At 43.3% G+C, this 24,492-nt stretch overlaps 3 protein-coding genes across 4 annotated transcripts; 1 reads left to right on the forward strand and 2 right to left on the reverse strand.

Moving 5' to 3' along the window:
- The first annotated feature begins 2,080 nt into the window (after nucleotides 1-2,080).
- Nucleotides 2,081-4,881, forward strand: bnip1a (BCL2 interacting protein 1a). 2 transcript variants are annotated; one of them, XM_028960846.1, is made up of 6 exons: nucleotides 2,081-2,228; nucleotides 2,462-2,554; nucleotides 2,789-2,880; nucleotides 3,058-3,159; nucleotides 3,280-3,398; nucleotides 3,604-4,881. In XM_028960846.1, exons 1-6 carry the CDS (start codon nucleotides 2,145-2,147, stop codon nucleotides 3,798-3,800), a joined length of 687 nt encoding a protein of 228 aa, XP_028816679.1. In that variant the 5' UTR covers nucleotides 2,081-2,144; the 3' UTR covers nucleotides 3,801-4,881. The 2 variants fall into 2 exon arrangements, with proteins under 2 accessions (XP_028816679.1, XP_028816680.1); XM_028960847.1 differs by having other exon boundaries at nucleotides 2,127-2,228; nucleotides 2,326-2,880.
- Nucleotides 4,882-7,662: 2,781 nt separating this feature from the next.
- Nucleotides 7,663-9,769, reverse strand: nkx2.5 (NK2 homeobox 5). Its single transcript, XM_028960844.1, has 2 exons — nucleotides 9,430-9,769; nucleotides 7,663-8,355 (listed from the first exon to the last, which is right to left on the reverse strand). Exons 1-2 carry the CDS (start codon nucleotides 9,767-9,769, stop codon nucleotides 7,751-7,753), a joined length of 945 nt encoding a protein of 314 aa, XP_028816677.1. The 3' UTR covers nucleotides 7,663-7,750.
- Nucleotides 9,770-16,513: 6,744 nt separating this feature from the next.
- On the reverse strand, nucleotides 16,514-24,367 carry stc2a (stanniocalcin 2a). Its single transcript, XM_028960092.1, has 4 exons — nucleotides 24,098-24,367; nucleotides 21,686-21,828; nucleotides 20,087-20,298; nucleotides 16,514-19,530 (listed from the first exon to the last, which is right to left on the reverse strand). The coding sequence occupies exons 1-4, from the start codon at nucleotides 24,240-24,242 to the stop codon at nucleotides 19,164-19,166; spliced, it is 867 nt and encodes a 288-aa protein (XP_028815925.1). The 5' UTR covers nucleotides 24,243-24,367; the 3' UTR covers nucleotides 16,514-19,163.
- Between the last annotated feature and the right edge of the window lie 125 nt (nucleotides 24,368-24,492).

The raw sequence follows: 24,492 nt of genomic DNA on the forward strand, positions 1-24,492 counted from the left end.
CCCCCCCCCACTCTCCCAAATGCGGCTACGACCTCTGACTCCCTTTAATATATTTAATTCTGAGAAACTAATAGTAGCCTTAGTCATCATCTTATCATCCCATCTCATTTTCTTGTTGTTATAATAGAAATAATGATATAGTAATTATATCATCTATTGTACCCGTGTATGTGGAAAATATATGTAATCAAATAAATGTTTGAAAGGTTCCAGAAGCAGGAGATCTGTGGCAACTGTTGGTTACAGGTGACATTGCTCTGAAAAAGTGATTCTGAGCACCAGTCTTTAATCTGCTCTGAAGTGTCCCGGGTCAGGGTCGTCCTTGCCCGAACCGAAATGTCCCATCTGCACACTGTCTCCATCAGCAGATGTTCAACTGGCTGCAGACCTCCGGCAAGTGAACTCGATATGAATCTGAGCACATTAGATTTTTAATGCAATAGTCTTATACATCAGAATTCTGGGAGAATCAATGCTAGGAAACCTGCGGGAACCCTAGACTGGTTAAATTTTACACATTTCAGATCGTTGGTATCTGTCATGTCTGTCACTGAAACCATTTTTGCATGTAGCGGAATTATTTATCGTGTTTGATATTTATTCACAAGTCTTTTTTTGGGAAGAGGGGACAAAACAACCACCTGAACTAATCTGACCCAGTTAATCCCACTATTGTTTTATGGAGAATTTTGGGGGGTGTGAGTTTTATTGCTAGATTTCGGGAAAAAAGTTGTAAAATCATTCTCCGTCACACGCTAAGAGACATGCAAATAACAGCTCACACGTTGGCTGGCTCTGGCACCATGGTGTTAATGGTATAATAAATAATGCCATAGGAAGGTCTCAGGTGCGAAAAACAGGCAGGGGTTTAAGGTGGGGGGCGGGGGGCAGGAGGGGTGGCATTCCAACCATTTCATTTAGCTAAGAAGGAAACAGAAGAAAGACCCTGTTCTCTGAGTGACAAATAATTTAAAAAAAAAATAAAAGTATTATTATTATGTATACAATCCTATGCATAAACGTCGTTGTTGCATTTTTTTTTACAGGTTTCTTGAACTGTGTATTTGGAGATCTGTTTCAAATGAAAGAACTATATGAATGTAAGGCACAGGTCAAGGTTATCTAACTGCATTCACTCTTATCTCATAGACACTTTTCCTTACATTTGGGGACGCTGTTTTTATCAGGCCATTACATTTATCCGCAGTGTGACAAACACAGTGAGGGGTAAATCCACGTCCACGGCATTCAGTTTATGTGCCGAATGTGGATTAAACGGAATCCTTTGACTAATCCCAACTAATCAGTGTATATTCCCGCCTTTGTTCGACGCTTGCAGGTAAGAACGATCTGTGCAGGATTCTCATCAGCACTCCGCGATTCGCACCGGAGTACTTTCGATGTGTGACATTAATCCGCGCCGAAATCCCATATTAACCGGGCACTAGATTAATTGGTGAAACCACGCCGAATATGCACCCATCACGGCCCGCTGCGGCAGATCAAGTCCTCGAATGATCCGCCGACAACACAAAAGGGAAAACTACAGATCCCATAATGCGCCAAGTGCGGCGCGCGAAACGCGACACGCCTTGTCGCGTTCGGAATTGACCTCATTAAAAAAAAAAAAAGAGAGAGACAAATAAATACGACGACTGATCTGGGATGTCGACGAGTTTCTGATTAAAACGGACAATTACCACAACATCAAGACATTCGTTAGCATGCACATGCGTTTGTGATTAATGTTTTGGCGCGGGCCAGCCTTGCTTTCTCACAGTCCGCGTTAATGCGAATTGAAAACAAATAACCTCGCACTAAAGCGATCAAAACGGCGTATACGGACGCTGGTAAAAAAAAAAAAAAATAGGTGGCCGCGGTGGAACCCCAGTTGCCGAGCAAAGCGGCGCACTTTATTTGAAAGGCGACCACCGCGTCGCTAGGTGGCACCAAATCGAATTTAATTTACACATTTCCCACTTGTGGGACTGAGAAAGGCAGATTATTCCGATTTTTAAATTCGCGCGTTTGGCCAGTAGTTGGCGCCAAAGACCGTTTCTTTTTCTTTTTCTTTTTCTTTTTCTTTTTGCTTTCGTCGTCGTTGCCGCTCTCGCCTCGCGGGTTGCCGTAGTTTTCTGTCAATAATGGCGGCTGCCGTGGATGTGCACGTAAGACTATGTCAGCAAGAAATAATTAAGTATGATTTGGAAGTAAAAGCGTTGATCCAGGTAAACCAGGGCGACCACACTGATCACTTATATGTCCTTATATGTATGTGTTGGAAATGGCGTTAATGTAGTCATTTTTTTTTACTCTGTCCATCAGTCCAAATGAATGGGAAGCCCTCTCCATTAAATGCAGTCAACACATTCTTTATTGCAGCGAACACATTCTTTGTGCTTGACCTCTTAATGCTGTTGAGACTGCGTGTTTTAGAAACGGCCACTTGCTCACATGACAGGACGTCGCTGAGTGTATGGGACCACAGACCACTTTGACTGACCTGAACTACCAAGTGAAGGAGAAATTCGGCCAAATCCGGCACCGTATACAAGTGAGACTGTTGTTGTTGGTTATATGTCCGTGTACTGTTTAGGGTTGCAAACTTTCTTGCAGGTGCGCGCGCAGAGCTGCACAGATTCAGCTGCAGTTTACAGGCCGGCCGCGTTCGGCAAGGGAAGTTCTGCAGTGAATCATGGGAATTACTGTAGACTATTATTGGGATCCAGAAGGGATCTATCAAAATTACCAATATTTCTGGATGTCACTGAAATCTCCCATTTTGCAGGATCTGGAGCAGATGGGTAGGGAGCAGGATAGAGAATCAGATAAACGGGCTTTACTCAACCAAGTAGAAGGACACAGAAAACAGATGGTCAGGTGAGCCTGCTAAAGATCTATATACCAATTTACCTACCAGTTCAACTGACTACCAAACCATCTGTGCTTTCATGGTGTTGGGTACAAAAATGGACAAAATACGTTTAGAATTTTAAACAGTGCTGGGACACTCAAAGTTAATGTCCCAAATTAAATCAGACTTTTTTTTCCCCCTAGTAATAGAACTGCCTGGAGAAAAGCTAATCTGACCAGTAAACAGTCAGTTGACAATCTGGAGAAGGAAGAGTTGCTGAAAGATGGAGATACACTAAGACAGAGGTGAGTTATCTGTCATGCCTACATAGTAACTGGAATAGATCGGGCAGAATTTATGAGTTTATCAATCACCCAAAGCATACCCAAAGTAGTGAATTAATGTATCATTATTATTATAATCAGAAAGGTTACCAAAGAGAGCCTGGCTCAAACATCAAGTGACATCACTGAGAGTCTGATGAACATCAGCCGTATGATGGCACGACAGGTAGAGCAGAGCGAGGAAACCATGACAACACTTGGTGAGCCTGTGTGACACACAGCACTGTGCAAATGGTTTAGTAAAAAATAAAATAAGGAAATTCTGCAATAAACAGTTATGTTTTGTTTCACACAACTGTATTTGTTGCACAGTACTGTATTCTTTAACACTACTTTTAATCAAATTCTCACATGTCTCTTTGCACATAAATGCGGTCTGATTTCTTTATGTTTGCTTTTCTGTAGCAACGTCTTCACGAACAGTGCAAGAAACCAACGAAGAGTTTAAAGCCATGACAGGGACAATACAGCTGGGCAGAAAGCTCATCACCAAGTACAACCGGAGAGAACTCACAGACAAACTCCTCATCTTCTTGGCCCTAGGTCTGTTTTTGGCAACTGTCCTTTACATTATGAAGAAAAGACTTTTCCCATTCCTTTGAAAACATCGTGCCTGGATTTTCAACCAAAATTAGACGGACATGCTTCCTGCAATGGTTAGGCTGAAATGTTGATAATGAAAACAAAACTATTGCACTTGTTGAAATAAACAGTGCATGTCACATAAGAGCACGGGATGCGTTATACGCGCAGTGCATGTAAACCTTTTGGTTACAATTCAAATCTGTCATTCTGTATTTCATTTAAATTCAACAAGCACAAACCAGTATATACAATCATACCCCCCATACAGGGTAATTTGAGGATAGAATAGAATAGAATAGAATAGATGTTGTTAATCAGTGACTGGTTTCACTCTCTGGGTCCCGCCACTGTTCCCAATGGACATAGTAATACACTTTAGCTGCATAGCACTCAACACTAGCTTCCTGCTTACTTAATTGTTTTTCTTATTTGCCGTAAAGTTTGATGTCACAATATGGAGTGTGCGGCTGGTTTACTTTTGCACATTGGGTTATGTTCTGTGATTGGTTTTAAATATTTATTATTTGGTGTATTGTGAGGTTTACATGTATTGTTTTAATGAACTGAGGTGGACCAATCATCCAATTCAGCCTAATAAAGCATATTAGATCTGACCAGTTAGGTAAGATCCATGTGTGCCCCCTACATGTATGCTGTGTTTGGGCAGAGATAAAGCTGTACTGTAACCAGCCAGTAGGGAATCCTAAAGACATCATAATAATAGTAAAATCACAATACAGTAATTTATTGTTGATTTAGCACTAACGTAGAGCAATTTGGTAGACAGTTACAGTCATCTAATCAGGTTCAAATGGCTTGTGTAACAACAATAAAAGCCTTTAACTACTCCAAAATCTGTCTATGAAATCTAGATTTTAGAAATGTTGTTACTGTATAATCTAATTATTTATTTTGTGTATGTATGTATGTATGTGTGTGTGTGTGTGTGTGTGTGTGTATACATATTTACTGTTTCTCCCCACTCTATGCACTGTTATAAGCACTACCTGCACAGACTACCTTATTGAATTAAATTGTTAATTAATGTTCTGAACAAATAATGGAATCTACTGCAAAATCATGAAGAAAGCAACTGTCTTCATTTCCTTTTTTCCCCTCTTAATGCTCCCTATATGGTAATGTGTCGTTTGTAAAGCCTTCCCAGTCCACACGGCACATCCAGGCCAGATACTGGCTGCTGTCACAATAACACCTTCAGCCTGACAGGAGCGTTTGTTGAGTTAAACTCCCGTCCCTTGCGTCTCTCTGTGTGCCGTTAGCTTGGCATGCCCCGAGCCCAGTGCACGCCTGCCTGGTAGGGTATAAGCCGAGCAGTGGAAAGGAAACGCTCCCGCAAAAGCCACCTCTCTTATCGCTGCGCCGGCGATAAGCTGGGCCATGCGCCCCCGTCCTTCCTCCGATAAAAGAGCCAGGGAAGGAGATTATTCCAGGCCCACCACCCCCAACCCAGCTTTCTTTCGGCCCAGGCTGGGTTATTTTTGAGGCTACGTGTCTGTGTTATCTGACTCGTTCTTTTCAGCACCTCGGAAGAGGAGGCAGATGCAGGAGGCAGGGGTGCTGGTTGCCGAGAATCTGGCTCAACCAGGCAACTGCACGGAGGGAAACTCCAAGAACTCCATGTTGCTGTCATCCAAGTCATCTGGATAAAGTGTTTATTTGTTGACTCCCAGCGGTAAATTAAGAAAATGAACGAATTGAGGTGAGAACCGGCTCGCCATGAACACGAGGGTCCGTCTCTTACTCTGTTAAAGTGCAGACAACTGTAACTCTCAGTCGCTTCTCCTCTTCATGTTGAAGCGCACTTGGGATGGCTCTCCAAATCCATTCGAGGCCAACTGGACCACAGTCTTTCACTTGATCGGTGCTCGTTTGTAATCTCGTATTTCCGAATGATGCAGGAACACTGAACAGACATGCATCTACACTTTTTGTTCCGCTTCTCCCCATTTACATTACGTTTTTGTGTGTATGCTTTGAACTCACCCCATTTCTTCACTTTTCTAAATACGGACATGAAATGTTTACATCCGACATGCATCAACCCATGCAACAAATTGAATTTTCATTGCCTTCTTTGATCCCCTTAGCCTCCCATTTACTGCTCCATTCTTTCTCCAGAGAATGATATGCTACTACTTGTCCTCTAACTCAGTAGTGACCAGATTTCTGAAGGAGATGACGTAGCTTTGGGCCGGTTTTAAAGAGCAAATCTAGTCACTGCAGTGGAAGGCTGTGTTTCATCAGTGGATAAATTTAGGCTGGCAGGAGCTCCCCCCCCCTTCTCCCCATCCCGGCCCCACCGAGGTCAGCCCACTTCCCTGTGACGAGCTGTCAAATCAGCTTGGCAGAACATGGGCCTCAGTGTAAATATTTCTGCTTAATGGCACAGTTCAGCATCCATTTTTTCTTTTTCGGAGACCCACCTGCATGTGTCCCGAATGCACGGCTCTGTTTACTTCTGTCTTATCAAGTACAGATTTCACGTTAAACATCGTTTCAAACCAAAATCAATAATAATCAGAAAATATGAATTAATTAATTATGGATTAATTATTATTCATTCCTGTGTTTTAAATACACAATTTGGTTGAATGAATGAGCACAATTTGACACTATTGTCCTCTCTGTTGGTGCCATCACCATCCATTTCAAGTTTCCAGTCGGTGTTTTCAGCTCTCCGGGACTCTTCTCAACGCAGCAGCGACGTCGACATGGTACTGAGAGGATGATGTCGGGTTCATGTGTTGATTCAAATTCTGACACACGTCAGCCGTATAATTCAGTGATCAGCCTACTAACAATCAGTCCAACTAACAGCATGTCCGGTATGTATACTACCCCACATGTATTCGCCAGATGGACGTAAAAATAGGCCAAAACAACACCGCGTCTCTTTGTTTTAACAGTTTGAATGAAAGCCCATAATGGCCACTTGAACGGTTCAACCTGACACTAAACATACGCCAACCTTAACGCCGGTTGCGTTAAGTCTGTTTGACACGAGTTAATGTATGGACCCCAAACCATCCATAATGAATCACACTTTGCAGCCATGTTCTCCTTGACGCTGATGTAGAGGGCAATTAATTTGATGTTTAAAATCCTTTCACATTTTAATGCTTAAAAGCATCTTATTAGAACAGTAATAATGATGACGCATATAAGCGATATGATTTTTTATGAAGGTTAGTATAAGTTACCATTACCGATAACATTTTAATCACTTCAGTTTCACTTAAAAAGAGATAATTAAAATTGATAATGTAAAAATAGAAATGATAGGAAGTATTATTGTAATTATTATTTTTGTTGTATTTACACCAAAATTATTTCTGCACAGTATTAGAAAAATAATAACAATATTTTTAATAGCTCAATCACTGTCCAATCATTTACTCAAATGGATCAATATAATAAAACAAATCAATGCAACTTTGTCCACATAAAGCATTTTTCCATATTAATCTTAACAATTGATCTAATATTTGGACTTTTCCACCAGAAAATGGTCAGTTGTTTTAAATCTAAATCAAATATCACAAAAAAATTGACATGCTTTTCAGATGGGATCCATCAATATATTACGTCATGCTAATACCAATACATTTGATTGGTTTTACATTCATTTCCTACTTATATGTTATTTAAATGTTTGCATCACTAAAATATATTTATGACACAAGTAAAAATAATTCTGTGGTGCTTTTGGGAATATGGGGATTTTTGATTTCAGTCGACTGGGCTCTATTATTGCCCAGCTTTTTTAAAAGGAACAATTCAATTGATAAATGGCTCTCAGTGGCACAGATTCTCAACAGAGAAGCTGTGTTCGACATTATAGCACAAACACTGGGTAATAGCGAGAAAAATAGTGGGAAAAAAGCTTACGAGATATCATAAATACATGGCCTGCACTGGGATGTTTAATTCCAAAGATCTCTTTAGTTCACCAGGTCCTGATTCCATGTAGTGATGAAACCCCACTACTGGACTGGAATGTGGTCTGGACGCTGTTAAAATCACTGACTCCGAAATTGATGTAATTGCCGCTGTTTGCAGATGGCTGAAGGCCGGCTGTTGGGGCAGTTGCAGTGTTGTAGTTGCAGGTGTAGTTTGTGCCACACCCCGGACTGGGGTAGTTACTGAATGCAGGGTAGGTGTTGTAAGCGAAATGATTGATGTTGTACCCCGATGTCTCCCCAAGGCAGGGTTTCCCATCTCGGACTAGGACCGGCACCGGAATCCGCCTGGTTGTGGGCATGGTGGGCACTCCCACCATCTCCAGGGTCTGGTCTTGCCGCTGCCTCTTGCACTTGTAGCGTCGGTTCTGGAACCAGATCTTGACCTGGGTAGAGGTGAGCTTGAGGACGTTGGCCAGGTGGTCCCTCTCGGGGGCCGAGAGGTATTTCTGCTGTTTGAAGCGCCTCTCCAGCTCGTAGACCTGGGCTTGGGAAAAGAGGACCCTTGGCTTCCGCCTCTTCCTCTGTTTGGGCCGATCAGGATCTTCAGACTTCAGCGGGTCCACAGAATTATTTTCTGATGAGCAGACATCTAATGAGAGATTATAGGAGTCATTAATTGAAATATTATTATTGCAGATTTCCTTTTTTTGGGGGGTACAAATAGTAATTATGGATGGAACTAGAAAATACACAAAAAATTATGTTAAAATTAAGATAAAATGATGATAAATCAATTTCTGTTTTTTATTAATTTTATTAATATGGTTAGTTAGAGAATGTGGTTGTGTTTTTTTCGCTACATTACAATAAAAAATAAACTTTTATGGCTAAAGCAGCTGACTGCACTTTTCACACAATCATCTCCATAAAAATTGTTTTTCATATATTCATATGTATTTAGATTCAACTGTTTTAGCAATTATAACAGAATTTGTGCATCTCTGTAGCAATTGCAAAAATGATATCTTTGTGCAACGATTCACATTGTACAAAAATGTGGTTCCTTGTGTTGCTGCATGAAATCATTAAATCAGCAGTCAGGCAGGTATCAAATCACTTGTGACACTTAAAACTGGGTACAATTCAATGTAAAGATGGTCAGTACGTGAAGTCTGTAATGTTGTGTTCGGACTACCTGTGAAATTGCTTTGATCACTTTTTGTGTTAATTGGGGTATTTGTGTAATTTATTTTCAGACATAAAAAAACAGTTACTATTAAATATGTTCTAGTCTTTCTTGGTGTGCACTTCACTGCATGTTGTACTAGTATAATTATGCACGTGACAAATAAATCTTGAATCTTGATTTTCTTTAATCATTGTCACCAACTGATTTTTATTCTAACTAAATCATTTTATATTATTTTAACTTGATAATTATATGCCATATAGTTAATCACCATATACCACTTGTAAACAGAGAGCAATTTAATAAGTGTGCTTGATGTAATACATATAGATTAAAAAACAGAATTATGTATAATTCATTAATTAATTTGATCTATTGCTCTAAACATATTTAGGTCTGAATTTAAATAAGTTATGCTCTGGTTAATGAATCTTATCATTATTGCCTAAACCAACCATCATGAACAGATGTTTACTAAAATGTTTATGTTGTATCCATATATGCCACCGTAACTGGTGTCTAATAAAGTCTCACCTTTACTCTCTTTATTGTTAAATGCAGTATCCGTTTTTCCTTCTTTCACAATGTCCATTTCCAAGAAATTCTTCCCATAAAAGGCAGTGGGGAAGTTCAGAGTTGTCTCTTTGCTGGCCCTGGTTTCATGGTGGTCTTCTCTGAAGAGTGGGACTTCGGACGGGATCTCCAGAAAGGGTTCCTGCTTGAATTTAGCCAGCATGCAGGAGGAGGTTGGAAAGGGAGCATCCAGCCGCGGGGACAGATCTATGGAGCCCATGTCCTCATGGTTCTGCTCCAAGTTGAGGATGTCTTTTACTGAGAAAGGGGTAGAATTCATTTGGGGTGAAAACATGGCCATGATCGTCAAAAGAAAGATCTAAAAATTCACCAGTCGGGAAATGAGATTTGTTCTGAGGAAAGGAGCTTCACAACTACTTGCATCTTCAAAGTCAACCTCTGATCCGAGCTTTTTGGAGGCTATGGGTCAGTCAAGCAGCCTTCAGGTGGGTGGAGAGAAGGATGTGGGACGGATAATCGCGTTCTGCCGCTTCTGATTGGGCAGTTGAGTTACGTTTGTGAGCCGAGGTACGCAGAAAGTGTGAAGCACGCAGAAAATATTGATTCTAAATTATCCAAAAAATAACATTTAAAATCTATCTATCTATATGTCTATCTATCTAATGCATATGAATTTGGACATGAATCACTTTGGAATGGCTTGTGTGCTGATGCCTTTTTCTTTCAAGCTTTTTTTTTGTGACAAATGATGTTGAAATCCCTTTAAATAGGTTTGTATGTTGCGTTTTCTGCTACTCTCATCCTAATTCTTATATCCCTTCTATAAACTCAGCAGGCAATATTTCAAAGATTGTCGTTCCGCTTTCAAATTAGTCTTTTTTTATTTTGATATGCATAATAAATAATAAATTCCAAATCAGAAGCATAGGTTTCACAGTCACATCCTTTTAGCATAATTTTCCTTAAATCTATGACCATTCATTTTTGTCTTTGCAAGCCTTTACATCACATTTACTGCACATGTGTTCAAGTGCCAAGTGATGCAGCAATGAAAGTGATCCGATTGAATTTAACAATGAGGATGCAAAGCAAAAAAAATAGTCTCCAAGCAGCAAACATCTCCACCTGCAAAGGTGCCGTTTGGTTGGTTTGAGTTTCAACACACTTTGTTGGAATGTGTGTATTTTATTTTAATCCCGTGGTTGCAGAGGTGGGGGGAGGCGGGCGTGAGCCGCCGAGGAAGAGATCTTCAGATCTCGGGCCGGAACCCGAAACCCTCAGTAACGCACTCAACTGTCTGCCACTGAAAGATCCTGGTGCCACAGCTTCAGCTATCAAGACGTGATAACAGATGACAACAAACAAGAACCTCCCTGCCCACACACCCAAACACACCCCCGCACCCTGACACACACACACACACACACACACACACCTCTGACCAGCAGCTGGAAACTATACACTTACTGTCTGGCATATTACAATTTTGAAATAGAGTAATATGGTTTTGCGTTCTGACCAGCTTTCAGGACAACTCCAGGTTTTTTTTTCAGGAAGTACACGGCCTATTAAGATCTAAAATGTGACTGTTTTAATGACAGTAGCCAAATGCATATTTTATCAGCCTTTTAAATCTGTTTAACATACAGGGAAATGTCCGAGCCTCGCGTTTGGCACTGTGTTTGGCTGTTCGGCTCCAGCCGTGTCTAAACTGAAAGGACGAGGGTTAAATGAACCCCCCTCCTGTCCCATTACTCATCCGAGGTGCTTATGGCGACGGTTATGGGAGACAGACAGCATTATCGTTTGTTTTTATCTGTAACGCAGAATAAATGGGCCCCTTGTCTTTGTCCCAGAGATGGTGTTTATAGGTTTGAGGGGATATTTGCACCCCTCGGTGCGGCGAGGGCTCAGGCCTGATGAATGTCTCTGCACTTTTGGGGCACTCGTGGGGTATAGACAGCGTCTGTCTTCAGCAGTAATGGTAGAAAATAGAGTAAACGTGGGCACAACTTGTGGAAACAGCTTTTTTTTTTTTTATCAGGGGATGTTTTTTCCCCCAACGTCATCCCGAAAAATAGGAATGCGTGGAAAAAAGCTGCCGTCAAAAGTCCGTCTTGATATCCCGATATCCCCATGACTAGAGGTTGTCTTTATATGTATTCGCTTGTCATGATGAGACTGTGACCTGTGCTTTAGAAGAAGTGTTTAAATTGTTTAAATGAATGATCCGACTGAATTGAAGGTTGACTGCATTGAATTTGTACTTTTGACATCCGAGGTCATTAAAATATTGTAGACGTACGGAGCGCAAAAATAAGATTAATTTATTCAATTGCACTGGCTTCTGCATCAATCGAGGGCCGAACGATGGAGCCGCAGTAAAATTGAGAGGACAGCGATATCTGATCGGCCAAACAGGCACTTTTCCGACACCTTTCAGCAGCGCTTCTCCCGCAGATAAAGAGCCGTGATAACGGGGTCTTGAACACTTCCTGCAGGACGCCCCTGTTGATATTAGGCCATTGCCTGGTGCAGAGGTGAGATGAGCAGAGGTGGATGTTATCTAAATGAGTCTGCACCCATTCCTGTTGTGGCCTTGAGTGCAGTGGATACCAGGTCTGGCTTCTCTCCTCTATTTAAAGATGTTTCGTCTCGTTTGCACCTTTGCGTTTTTTTTCTTTTTCCCCTAATGTTATGAGTTAAGACAAGTCTAATATTTGTGTGGTGTAAAAGATTGACATGTTTTTATATTTTTCTATTTTTGTATTTGTTTTAACTTTGTTAAATAACTTTGTGTTAATTAAAGGACATTTCAGCCCAACAGTCCCATTTCAATCGAGAATAAAGGAATTTATTTATTTTTTAAAAATATGTCTTAAAATACATAGATGCATAAACCCTGGCATTTTAACAGGTGTGTTAAACAGGAACCCACATACACTGTAATTTTCATCATAATTATTTAAAAATAACTCTTGTTAGAAAATGTCATTTTCCTTTTATATTCATATGTCTGCTTCTGCTGTAACCTGTAATTGACACTAAAACTTGAATCTCATCTCTCGCTCTCCATGACACACATCCCAGAGGACCTGCGCTGAAATGAATTCAGCGCAGAGCGTGCATTGCAGCCTACCGCAGTCGAATTACTTTCTAATGATATTTTTCCAGGGGTAAAAGTCTGGCCAAGGTCTGTTTTTATATTTCACACCTGCTCCAGTCGTGCGGTTCCCCCAGATTCTGTTATTTTAGATCTGTGAAATTCTGTAGCAAATGTGAGCTCTTACCACACACCCACACACACACTTGTCCTTTGCATTTGTTACAAAGAGCTATTTTAAAAAGTGGCAGAGCCATATAATGTTTCAGACATGTATTAATTGCAATATAAAACCTGGAAGCCCACTATAGCATGATGCTTTAGATTTTTTTTTTATATAAAACGCTATTATATTGTTTGTTTATACTCTTCGTGGATTTATCCATGTTAAATGTCACATTAAATCACTCATGAGGTCAGGCATCGGTCCACTGAAATTAGGGAAAAGTGTAAAATCACGACACATACTGACCCCTCGTGGCTATTAGTTGAAATACAGTAGCGCGTTTTATTCTCAGATAGTATACATATAATTCTGTGGTAATTTATATGTGAAACCTGCCGTAGGTTAGAATAAATTTTCCAGTGTACTGACTTGTTATTTAATCTCAGAGACAAATTGCTGTGTATAATCCATGAGATTAAGAGATCTTCTATTTATTCTTTTTGGATGGAACTGGGTATTCATTTGTAGTGCTGATTTTCTGTTTTGATATGCAGTGGTATGTGTAGTCAAACATTAAATAAGATATATGTTATAATGAATGATGATCTAAAAAAAAAAGGCATGTCTTGAGTTTTGAACATCCTGATGAAGATTTTGTGCCACCTTGGCTCAGCATGAAGAAGATGTAAAACCCACAGAGCCCTGTGAGAATCCAGGCCCAGTGTACTGTACTCTGTCAACACGTAATTTGTCTTCCTTTCCGCAGCGGATAACCATTTCTCCTCGTTAGCTCCCGCCTGGCAAGAGATCAGACAACTTGTAGGTGAAGGTGGTTTGGGACAGTTGGCCTTACGGGACTGCGAGGGGGCTTTGCTTTGACTGGATGAGAGAACTGATTTGTCTGCTCTGTCACATTTAGCATATGGCTGTACATGACTCAATTTTTCTATTTCCTGAACATATACAGTACAGGCCAAAAGTCTGGACACACCTTCTCATTCAATGTGTTTTCTTTATTTTCATGACCATTTACGTTGGTAGATTCTCACTGAAGGCATCAAAACTATGAATGAACACATGTGGAGTTATGTACTTAACAAAAAAAGGTGAAATAACATGTTTTATATTCTAGTTTCTTCTTTGTTCTGATTACTGCTTTGAACACTCTTGGCATTCTCTCGATGAGCTTCAAGAGGTTGTCACCTGAAATGCTTTTCCAACAGTCTTGAAGGAGTTCCCAGAGGTGTTTAGCACTTGTTGGCCCCTTTGTCTTCAATCTGCGGTCCAACTCACCTCAAACCATCTCGACCGGGTTCAGGTCCGGCGACTGTGGAGGTCCGGTCTCCACTTTTTGTTAAGTATATAACTCCACATGTGTTCATTCATAGTTTTGATGCCTTCAGTGAGAATCTACCAACGTAAATGGTCATGAAAATAAAGAAAACACATTGAATAAGAAGGTGTGTTCAAACTTTTGGCCTGTACTGTATATTTACTCACAAACACATTTATATGTGTAGATATGTATGTATGTCTGTATGTGTGTGTGTGTGTGTAACTATTAATACAAACCCACTAGTTTACACTCAATTCTAAATCATGATCTTCTCCAGTATGGGGCAGTGGTGGCCTAGCGGTTAAGGAAGCGGCCCCGTAATCAGAAGGTTGCCGGTTCAAATCCCGATTCGCCAAGGTGCCACTGAGGTGCCACTGAGCAAAGCACCGTCCCCACACACTGCTCCCCGGGCTGCCCACTGCTCACTCAGGGTGATGAGTTAAATGCAGAGGACAAATTTCCCTGTGTGCACCGTGTGCTGTGCTGCTGTGTATCACATGTGACAATCACTTCACGTCACAGTATTTGTTTAAATCTCTATAGGGGCCAGCAAGTTACTGAAAAGAGACTAACCAACATCGGCTATATATCTCAATATCTTCAGAAATATCTAGCCCCTTGAAAATCTTTTTCATAATATTGTTGTTTTGTAGACGTGTGTACACATTTCATCGTACATGCATATGCTGAACGGTGTGGGTTTATTTGGTTCTCAAGTTTCTCAAAATTGTGACGTCTCCACGAAGCCATATTTTTTAAAACACTCAAATAAAATGAAACATGGCTGTTGTAACATTACGTATGGCTGTTTACCCCCAGGTGCACAGGCCCCTCGAAGAGAAGCACATGACTCAGCTCGCCCATACGTGCTGCGCCCGCAACAGCCAGAATGGCGGCATTGTTGAAGGCCACGGCGTTCATGTATCAGGCACGCGGCCCCCGGCGGCAGAACCTTCCAGACGAGCGCAGGTCCGGCCCACCAGGCCTTGTAAAGCCTGTTTATGTACACTCAGCGTTCTGCCAAAGCGCAGGGGGAGCTTGTTTATGGCACGGTGGTCTAATTCCACTCAGAGGAGCGAGCAAGGGCGGCGGAGAGGAGGGTGTTTCCCCCCGCCGCCTCTCCAGTTCGAGTGTTTCTGTAGTAGGGTGCCTGCCGCTCTGCCCACGTCTGGCGCCAGCGCAGTACCACACGGCCTGACGGCTTTATGTACCAGCATGGAGGAGCCCACCGCACTCGGATCACCTGACAAGCTTCCAGCGGCCCATGCGACTGAGGCATGCAGACGCCCAGGCTTGGCTCTCTTCATCTGGGCCACAGCGACGGACCTACGTGTTCATCCACACTGAAGAGACTGAACACTGGCTAAACTTACCTTTTTTTTTTTTTTTATCAATTTTAATATTTTAGCATTGCCCTAATGCAAATAATCCAAACAAACCTGCAGCAAACCAGTAGCATTATAGTAAAGTAAAAAATCAATTTACTCAGAAGCATAAATTAGACAGATTAGTTTAAAAGAACAAACTAATATTTTTATATATTTTTATAACAAATAAGGTTTACTTTTTTCAGTGCACCCATACACTGTAAAAAGCGAACACTGGCTAAACTTTCAAAATTGAAGTCATCTGTCACACCTTATATTTTTGCATTGACGTAATGTAAATAAACCAATCAAACCTGCTGTAACCTGGTTTATTTACATAACGGCAATGCTGAAATACTAGGTGTGACAGGTTACTTCAATTTTTTTTTAAGTTTAGCCAGTGTTCACTTTTTCAGTGCATGTAGGGTGACACTGGTAGCATTTTCAGCCCTGCACACACGGCCACATCCTGCTCCTATGTTACAATTAATACTATGCGCTACGTAACGGCCTCCCATCCTTGGGACATGGCGGCGGCAGCCGAAGTCGCAACAGTTGAGTTTACTCTTCTGTCAGCTAGTTGGGAGTTTTTTTGACAGCTGGGCTGAAATTGCAAATAAATTGCCAGCAACTGTTTTTTTTTTTTTTATCCCAAATAATGTGTGTTTCTGTGAAATGAGTATTGTTTATGTGACATAAGTGTCTTCGCAAACCAAGCCATCATGGGATGCAGCATAGCATTAAGGCAACTGCCCATTTATTTAATTATTTCTGGTCCTAACATAAAAAAATTTGTGACTCTTCAAGTTCACGTTATAACCTAAATCGCGGCTGGATTCTTGGCCACCGGAGCAGTACCAGCTGAAAACGGAAAACTGGATTTTGTCTATTTGTTTTGAGCAAAATGTGTCAGTGTCAGAGGCTAAAGCATTGGCTGCAAATGTTTCTTGTTATAAGGATCTTGCACATCGGATGAGATGATACTTTATGTTAAAATGTTGCATTTCTAAAAAAAAAAAAAAGATTATAAAATAACACATAACATACTGCTTATATTGTTATATATGAATGAAGTCACAGACAGAGTGTAAAAAATAAGACCAGAACTAATATTTGAAGAGTAATGAAAGAATTTAATAAATAATGTGTAACACCACTTCATGGACATTTATAAAATTATATGATAACTGTTATGATTAATAGTACTCATTAATGTTAGCAGAATAACAAGCCTGGACAAGAATATTGCCATTTTTAAACCTACACGAAATAAATAGAACTTTTTTTTATTTTTATTCAGTATTTACACAGTGGAGAATAAACTGAATAGACAAACACAAAAAAAAATACTCATTAAAATGATACAAAACACTCCGAACAGGAACGGTTTCATGAAGTTAATATGAAAGGCCTCCGAGATCACAGTGGGTCATAACAAAACAACTGTAATGTTTAAGACGTTTAAGGAAGTAGTTTGCCCATTGCCATCATCTCCCTGGTTTAAAAAGTGAGCTTCCCATCTGAATTTTCATCAATATAACAATCATAATGTGTGCTTTTAAGGATTCATTGCTGAACTTCCTTCATCTTCACGTTTTGTAAAACGCCACTTAACCAGTACCAGGTCACAGCAAATGGATTTCTAAGACTCTCGGAAATCTGATTTGTTTGACGTTTCAAATAAAATTTCTTGACAGACAACGTGCCTGTAAGCCGCCAGTCACGTTTTTGTATGTTCCAATGCAACCGAGGAGATGAACGAGGGATCCGCATTCCACTACTCTGCAGACATCGAGACTCCCTTACTGCTCCAGGCTAATGAGCTTGGAGAAGGAGAAGAAGAAGAAAAAAAAAACAATAAGTCACAGTGACCCATCTTCTTTCAAATGGTCTAAAGTTAAACGCGCCGAGTCAGCATCCAAGCTTCAAGACTCCCACGCTGACAATAACGACCAAATCAGTCCAGCGCAGTGCTAAATGAGAAACGGGTTTGGAGAGGCATCTGGGGAGACGTTCCCTGGCAGTCTGGACGTGGGAAGCAACCAGAACGGCCTCTCAGCAATAATGGCTGGGCTATGGAGACGCTCCTCGGCCGGAGCTCCTTTGTGCTTTGTCTTGTCTGTTTGTTGAGGAATTCTTTGTCGGTTATAGCTCCAGGAGCCTCCCTGCGCAGGGCCGGCCCAGTTCCCGGGCGCGGGGTCAATAATCTGCGGCTCAGCTGCTTCTTTATGCTTTTTCTGGCTCCGCACTGGAAGCCCAGGCAGACGCTTCAGACTGAAGAGTTTGGGTTTAGGGGAGAAGAGTTGCGCTTTTTTGAGGGGGGGGGGATTTCATTGGATTGCTCTGCTGCGACACGGCACACGAGTTTCTCTAGAGTTCTCTCAACATTCTTGTGACCGGAGGCCCTTCGTAGCTTTTTTTGACTGGACAAAGCTTTTATGTTCACATTAAATATTGCTCTCACATGCCACTGTGGACACAGCTTCAGACACCTTTGCTCGGCATGCTCAGCATTTCAAACTGTGGTCTGCGATCCTTGATCAGGAAATGTGGATCTCCATTCAGCTCCTCTGTGAGCAGAAGTCACAGTCACTGAAGATCATAAAATATTATCATCAATAAATTCATTAAGAATTTTCCAGTTTTCTAACAATTAAATAAAGATATTTATTACTGCTTATTCTGTCCACAGCGTCCAGAGTGAAAAAACAACATGGATGCTGCATAATCTATAAAAAAAAAAAACCAGAAGCCACCATAGGCCCACCTAGAGCGCCCCTGCTGGCTGGCTGCAGTACAACTTTTAACATTGATATATATGATTTTCAAAAATCTTCTAAAAATATCAGCATTTTTTTGTTGTTGTTGTTGTTATTCTGCTGTATCGTAAAAAAACATGGTAACACTTGTAAATTTAATCACAGACAGCATATGCATTGAAGGGCGGGGCTACCACAAACAGGAGTCTAGAAAACAGTCAATATGTTTGATTTTTTTTTTCTAAAAGCAGTTTTAGCTGGACACATTATATGAACAGCTGCACTCTACGTATTCAAAGTTACCCTTGGTACATCAGTATAAAGAGTCGGTTGGGGTAAAAGCTCTCTCAGACTGTAATATGTCTCACTTGAATTGCGGTTCATGTCGTATGTGCCAGAACTGGACTTTTCCTCCTATACAGGTCGTGTTGTAACCATCAAGTATCGAGTACGAGTTATGATAGAAACGCAAAATAAAATAAAACAATAACATGATATGTTACATATCTACAGTCTCGTACATGGTTGGTGCAAACGCGACAACACCTGGAGAGAGAGGGAGGGAGGGAGAGCTATATTCTGTATTAGTAGAAGTGTATCTGAATTGCATATGGTGACTATATTTATATTTATTCATATAAATATAGGTTTCTAAATTTATATGTACATTTTTCATTTTATAAAGACTGCATCAGGAGTAAAATAAATAAAAAGTGTCATCAAACCAAACGGACGGTATGATTTGAGAAATGCTAGAGCTATCATAATCAAAATAATAATAATAATCATCATCAACATCATCATCAATAAATGCTATATGACCTACGTTCTGGAGTAAGAAAAATGAGCTACACCATGTATACCCTGCGGCCTGGCAGTGCTGGAATGATATTGAGGACGGGGCTGTTGTTTTGAAGGGGGTTGGGTCTGTCTGTCTTTTTTTTCTCGGGACTGGGGTGATGAAATCATGGTCCAGGTGTGTGTGGGGGGTATTCCTGCTCTTTCACCTCCGGATGTCTGTTATCTCAGGGTCCTCTTGATCGGCCACCCCCACGTCGAGGCTTGCACGTCGGGGACCTTGGCCGCGGTTCCTTGAGTGGGGGTTGTAAGCCCCCTTGCTGTGCTTCTCCTTGTCCCCTTGCCGGAAGCTTCTGGGATGCTCTAGCTCGGGGTGCAGCGGGACGATGGGCCGGCGGTCGCCGTGGCTCCCGGGCCCGGGGGGCGGGCCCGTGGCCATGGGCGTACAGATGCTGAGACTCTCACACAAAGCCCCCCAGTTCTGCTCGCACTGCATGCGCACACTTCGCGTAATCGCCTCCTTCACCCGCTCGCCGCAGCCCAGCAGGATGTTCACCAGTTCCACGTACGGCCTGCAGGGGGAGCCACACAACAGAGTCAGCGGGTTAAACCCATTCAAACGCGGAGGGATGCAACGGCTGCATGCTGCATCTTCTACTCTTGGAGGGATCTAGTTGCCGTGTTTATTTTCTAACATTAAATCCTTCATATAATTTAGTAAAATGACTCAGGCCCAAATAAGGCTGTTTGCCAAGGCTCTTTTCCTAGAACTCTTCCCTCTTTACTAGAACTCCTTTTTTTTTTCTTTTCTCGGTAGCCACACGTGCCAGCAGAAGACTGCGGTTGCGCAGGGTCACTGGCACTGCGCAGAGCCCCACTCACTTTTATAGGTGAAGTGCTGGAAAGGAGCGAGGCCTCCTACTGTGGTGCTTCACGCTCCTGCAGGATCCGGTTCCAGCCAAACCAGCTGCAGATTTAGAACCCCTAACACGACGCGAACCTGGATGCTGGACGAAGCTACACTCGGCCACATCACTAGAGACAACGACCCGCGATGCTACATCACATGTTTTTGTGCGAACGTCTACCTACTGACCCAGATCTGGAAAAAAAAAAAAAAAAACTCACCCTTTGGGGAAGAGGTCTTGGAAATGGATCATCTCCACTATGACGTTGACGTTGTCCTTAGCGGCGGCACAGAGGTTGTGTTTGATGTAGCATTCCCGCTGCAGCTGGAACACCATATCCTTGATGGCTAGGCACTTGCGGCTGATACAGCTGAACTTGTGACGCAGGCCGTGGGCCATGCACTTCAGTGCGTCCTTGATGAAGGATTTTCCCTGTAAAACGCATCGGACCACAGGTTGTCATGGCCAAAAATCTGTGTGTTCTTCGCGTTTTAGCAACCGTATTGCAATATTTGGTTGTGACTTGTAGAATTTCTGCATCCTTGCCTTTCACTGGCCAGGTGGCTCCATTGTGTATTAAATCTCTTTGACGTTTAACCTGATCTGCCAGAGGCGTGAACCTTCACTGAATCCTCGATCCTCGATTATATAGCCTCGACAGTTGATGCATTGCAATGCATTCCATAAATTTTCTTCATTACTGCACATGATTAAAATACAAGATTTAAGGTCTCGTTCACCTGTGTGGACACTTTGATTTGCTGCAATGAGCAGAGAATCTGTCCGCGTTGTCTGGTTCAGACCGTCCGTGGCGTCAGGTGAGCGCAGACTGAACGGCGAGCTTTTTTCTGCTCATTGTAGCAAATCTAAAGCATGCACTGCTCTGGCTGCAAGGTTTGCGCATCCTCTTAAAAAACAGCCAGCAGAGCTCCGTAATCGTGGCCCCGTAATCAGAAGGTTGCCGGTTCGAATCCCGCGCCGCTGAGGTGCACTTGGCAAAGCACAGTCCCCACACACTGCTCCCCGGGCGCCTGTCACAGCCGCCCACTGCTCACCAGTGGTGATGCTTAAAAGCAGAGGACACATTTCATTGTGTGTCATCGTGTGCTGTGCTGCAGCGTTTCACAATGAAAATCACTTCACTTTCACTTAATTTCAACACCCCCACATTTACATTTACATTTATGGCATTTATCAGATGCCCTTATGCAGAGCAACTTACAATCAGTAGTTACAGGGACAGTCCCCCCATGGAGCAACTCAGGGTTAAGTGTCTTGCTCAGGGACACAATGGCAGTAAGTGGGATTCAGAAGAACCACTAGGCTACTACCACCCTACCACCCCCTAGTATCTTCATCACAGAGGCTTGACCCTTTGGCCATATCCTCTTACATGCACATTTGAAAATGAATTTAGCTGTGATTTTGAGTATAGATTTGTTGCTAAAGTTTCTTCATTAAAGCCGCATTAATAAAAGCAATTATAAAAAAAACATTTTGAAACATAAGGAGTCCATCAACTGACAGCAGCTTCCATAGATGATAGATCCCGCTTTACAGGATATTCCATACGGTCCTAATAAGAGGGCATGCGATGTTTAATGCAGCAGGTGTCGTACCACGACCCCCCTCCCCTCCTCCCCAGCCCCACCAAGTGCAAATGGACACCTTACACCTCGGGACAGCGTTATAGGGCAGAAAGCGCACCGGCCCAAGTCCACCTGCACCTCATGAAAGTGGAGAGCATTTTGGGACGCTGCCCGCTGGCTGTCCCCCATCTCCCTCGCCCCGGGTTCCCCTCGCCACGCACGCCGCTCACCTGAGAGTCGAATTTGCCCGCGTTGTGGAGGAACGTCATGCAGATCTCCTGCAGGCCGCGGATCTCGCAGGAGTTGTTCTCGAAGCACTCGAACACGCCGCAGCCCACGTCGCCCGCGTTCACCAGGCAGTGCTGGATCTCAGCTGCAGGCAGGCAAGGGGGACAAAGAGAGAGAGAGAGAGAGAGAGAGAGAGAGAGAGGCCACTCTGTTGGATGAATGAAGGGACTGTGCCTTGGAACACCTGTACTCCAGTACATGAGGTAAAATCATCTATACAAGGCTTGCAATTGTTCCAGAGGTGAAAGAGGAAAAAACGTCTCAGCTTCCACGTTTCCATTAGAGTCACTGTCCTGACACCAAAATGCCCTCATGCTCTGTCAAACGAACACTTTTAACAAGAAGCCCCTTGACCAGCGTGATACACCAACGACAAGAGCTCAAGGGCTCAGGTTTCAGTGAGCTGCAGTAAAAGGCTTGTGAAAAGGACGTAGGTTATTGTTCGTATCTTTTTTTTATTACATAATTATAACATATGTATTACCAATTGAGGCAGGAGAGACTCTGCAGGGGGTCAAAATTTAGAGGCACAGTGAAGACTTATGATCAACATGTGAAACGGCTATTGGAGAAGAGAAGAATGTTTTGGCTTCGTCCATTAGCATTCCTTTAACGTTGCCTTTTCCCCATTTGGCAAAGCAACGAGACTTATTTACTTCAAATCGCCCGTCCTGAACGGCAGAAACGAACAGCCCTAACAAACTGCCCATTAATTCTGGAATTCTTGGGGTAGCTGACATGACGAAATCCAGCAGAAGTGCTGACAAGGTCATGCAATAATAGAGGAGGAATAAAGTCCGAACAGCAAAATCCAGATGTGGAAAAAACAAACTCTCATTGAGGGAGAGCAACGCAAATCCTGTCGGGACTCTACTAGTGGCACGCGTCACATATGCCTCGTCGTAATCTTATATGGGACAAGGTGAGGCTATCGTGTTTGGCGCCATCAGCACGAGGAAAAATCTGGACTAACCTCGGCCAGGAGAAGGCCAATAGGTTGTTACCGCTCCCCATAATCTAGTCCTTGATCAACGCATCGCAGGCAGGTACTAACTGGCCCGTTCTCTCGTTTGCGCACCCCGGCACCGCACAATTCGCGACGCATTCGTTCGCGTGCCGACTTTATTCATCGGGTAACACAGAGAAATGAAAATAAATTCAAAAGGGCCGATTCTGATGATCCGGCCAGCCCCTTCGTTAAAAGACCAGAGCCGACCTGAACAGTGCGCAGGCACCGAGCGGCGAAGTCACAGTTAAAAATAGTGACTAATAACAGGTCTCCAGCGAGCGAGCGAAAACATGATGTTTCATCTGGCAAAAGGGTCGTTTGTTTTTTTTTCAGGCCTAGATCATCTTCTGCGAACAGGAGGCCATGGGCAAGCCCACGTTCATGCCAATATTCCACCGCTGCTAAACACGAACATGACCGGACCGGCTTGGTCTCAGGGGAACACTTGCCACCAGCACCGGTCGACAGAAGGAGCCTTCTGTCAGAGAACTTTGGAAAAGCGAGCCTGCCCGCTGCGGTGCTTGTGTTGGCATTCGTGCGGGGGAATGCTCGTGGATCGTGGGAGGCTGGCTCTGGGTCGCGCTGCATTGGATTACACGGCAGTGCGAAAGAGGGGCTGCCTCTGCTCCGCAGACCCGGGCTATTTCTCGGCACGAGAGATATGCCTGCTACGTGACAAAACATGCCCACGATACCGCGCTGCATTCTGAGCAATTTGTTTGCAGATACACAGCAAATTATACACCACAGGATCCCAGTCGTCTGAAATGGTCTCCAATGCATCGTTCCAACGATCCTGGTGTATATTAGTCCCAAGGTTACGGAAAACTGAAAAAAAAACGTGACGCTTAAACCCAAAGACAGATCTTCTTATTGCACCCATTACGACGGTGGAAATGCATGGATGTGCAATTTAATTTCTTTCATTTAATACAGGGTGCTATGGCTTCTGTAGAAACAAGGCAGTCCTTAAAAATGGCAAAATCCTTCCTGCTTAGCCTTCACACACACACACACACACACACACACTAAGATTACCTATCATTACCTACCTTGTGCCATTTCTATTAATAGTTTACTGAGCTATTGAATTTCTGCCTCTGTGTATTTACAGACTATCGTGTTACCGGATAACGGGACGCAGGACGACGGAGCGCACGCACGCACGCACGGCGACAACCACGCGTGCCGCACGTCGCGACGCTTCCTTCCTTCCTTCCTCCCTCTCTCTCTCGCTCCGGTAACGCGCCGCCGCCACCACGTCGCCACCGAGAGCACGTGCCGTCGCGGCTCGTCCCATTCGCGCGCCCGCACGCACGCCCGCGCGCCCGCACGCCACCCCTACCTGTGTTCTGCAGGGACATGCGTCCTTTCTGGCCCGCGGGCTTCTCCGGCGAGAACTCGTGCGCGTCGGCGCCGTCCGTCCCCTCCGAGCGCTGGACCAGGAGCGACGGGAGGAGCAGCAGGGCCACCGCGGACCGGGCCAACATGTCTGCACAGGCGCGCGCGCGAGCGGGACGGGGGGGACTGTGCGGCGCAGCCCTGATGGATGCTGCCTATATCTCCCCCGGTGTCAGGTTTTGATGAAGGGGTTAACAGGTGTGTGTCAGCCGCGGCCGCCGACCAATCGGAGTGCGCAGGCGTCCGCGGCCAAGTTTGAGGGGGAGTGTCCGCGAAGAAAGTTGTCCCTGCGTGCCATAAACTCCACTCGTGAAGAGGGAGAGGGGTGGTGCTGGTGGG

This window comes from Denticeps clupeoides, chromosome 18, assembly GCF_900700375.1.
Source record: "Denticeps clupeoides chromosome 18, fDenClu1.1, whole genome shotgun sequence".
NCBI lineage: Eukaryota > Metazoa > Chordata > Actinopteri > Clupeiformes > Denticipitidae > Denticeps > Denticeps clupeoides.

Excerpts from the sequence above, each read along its gene's own strand:
- bnip1a (XM_028960846.1), top strand. The coding sequence starts at position 2,145 with ATGGCGGCTGCCGTGGATGTGCACGTAAGACTATGTCAGCAAGAAATA. Across the intron at positions 2,229-2,461 it reads AAGTAAAAGCGTTGATCCAG|GACGTCGCTGAGTGTATGGG; the intron begins GTAAACCAGGGC and ends CTCACATGACAG. Across the intron at positions 2,555-2,788 it reads AAATCCGGCACCGTATACAA|GATCTGGAGCAGATGGGTAG; the intron begins GTGAGACTGTTG and ends CCCATTTTGCAG.
- nkx2.5 (XM_028960844.1), bottom strand. The coding sequence starts at position 9,769 with ATGGCCATGTTTTCACCCCAAATGAATTCTACCCCTTTCTCAGTAAAA. Across the intron at positions 8,356-9,429 it reads TAACAATAAAGAGAGTAAAG|ATGTCTGCTCATCAGAAAAT; the intron begins GTGAGACTTTAT and ends ATCTCTCATTAG.
- stc2a (XM_028960092.1), bottom strand. The coding sequence starts at position 24,242 with ATGTTGGCCCGGTCCGCGGTGGCCCTGCTGCTCCTCCCGTCGCTCCTG. Across the intron at positions 20,299-21,685 it reads CGGGCAAATTCGACTCTCAG|GGAAAATCCTTCATCAAGGA; the intron begins GTGAGCGGCGTG and ends TGCGTTTTACAG. Across the intron at positions 19,531-20,086 it reads CAAGACCTCTTCCCCAAAGG|GCCGTACGTGGAACTGGTGA; the intron begins GTGAGTTTTTTT and ends CTCCCCCTGCAG.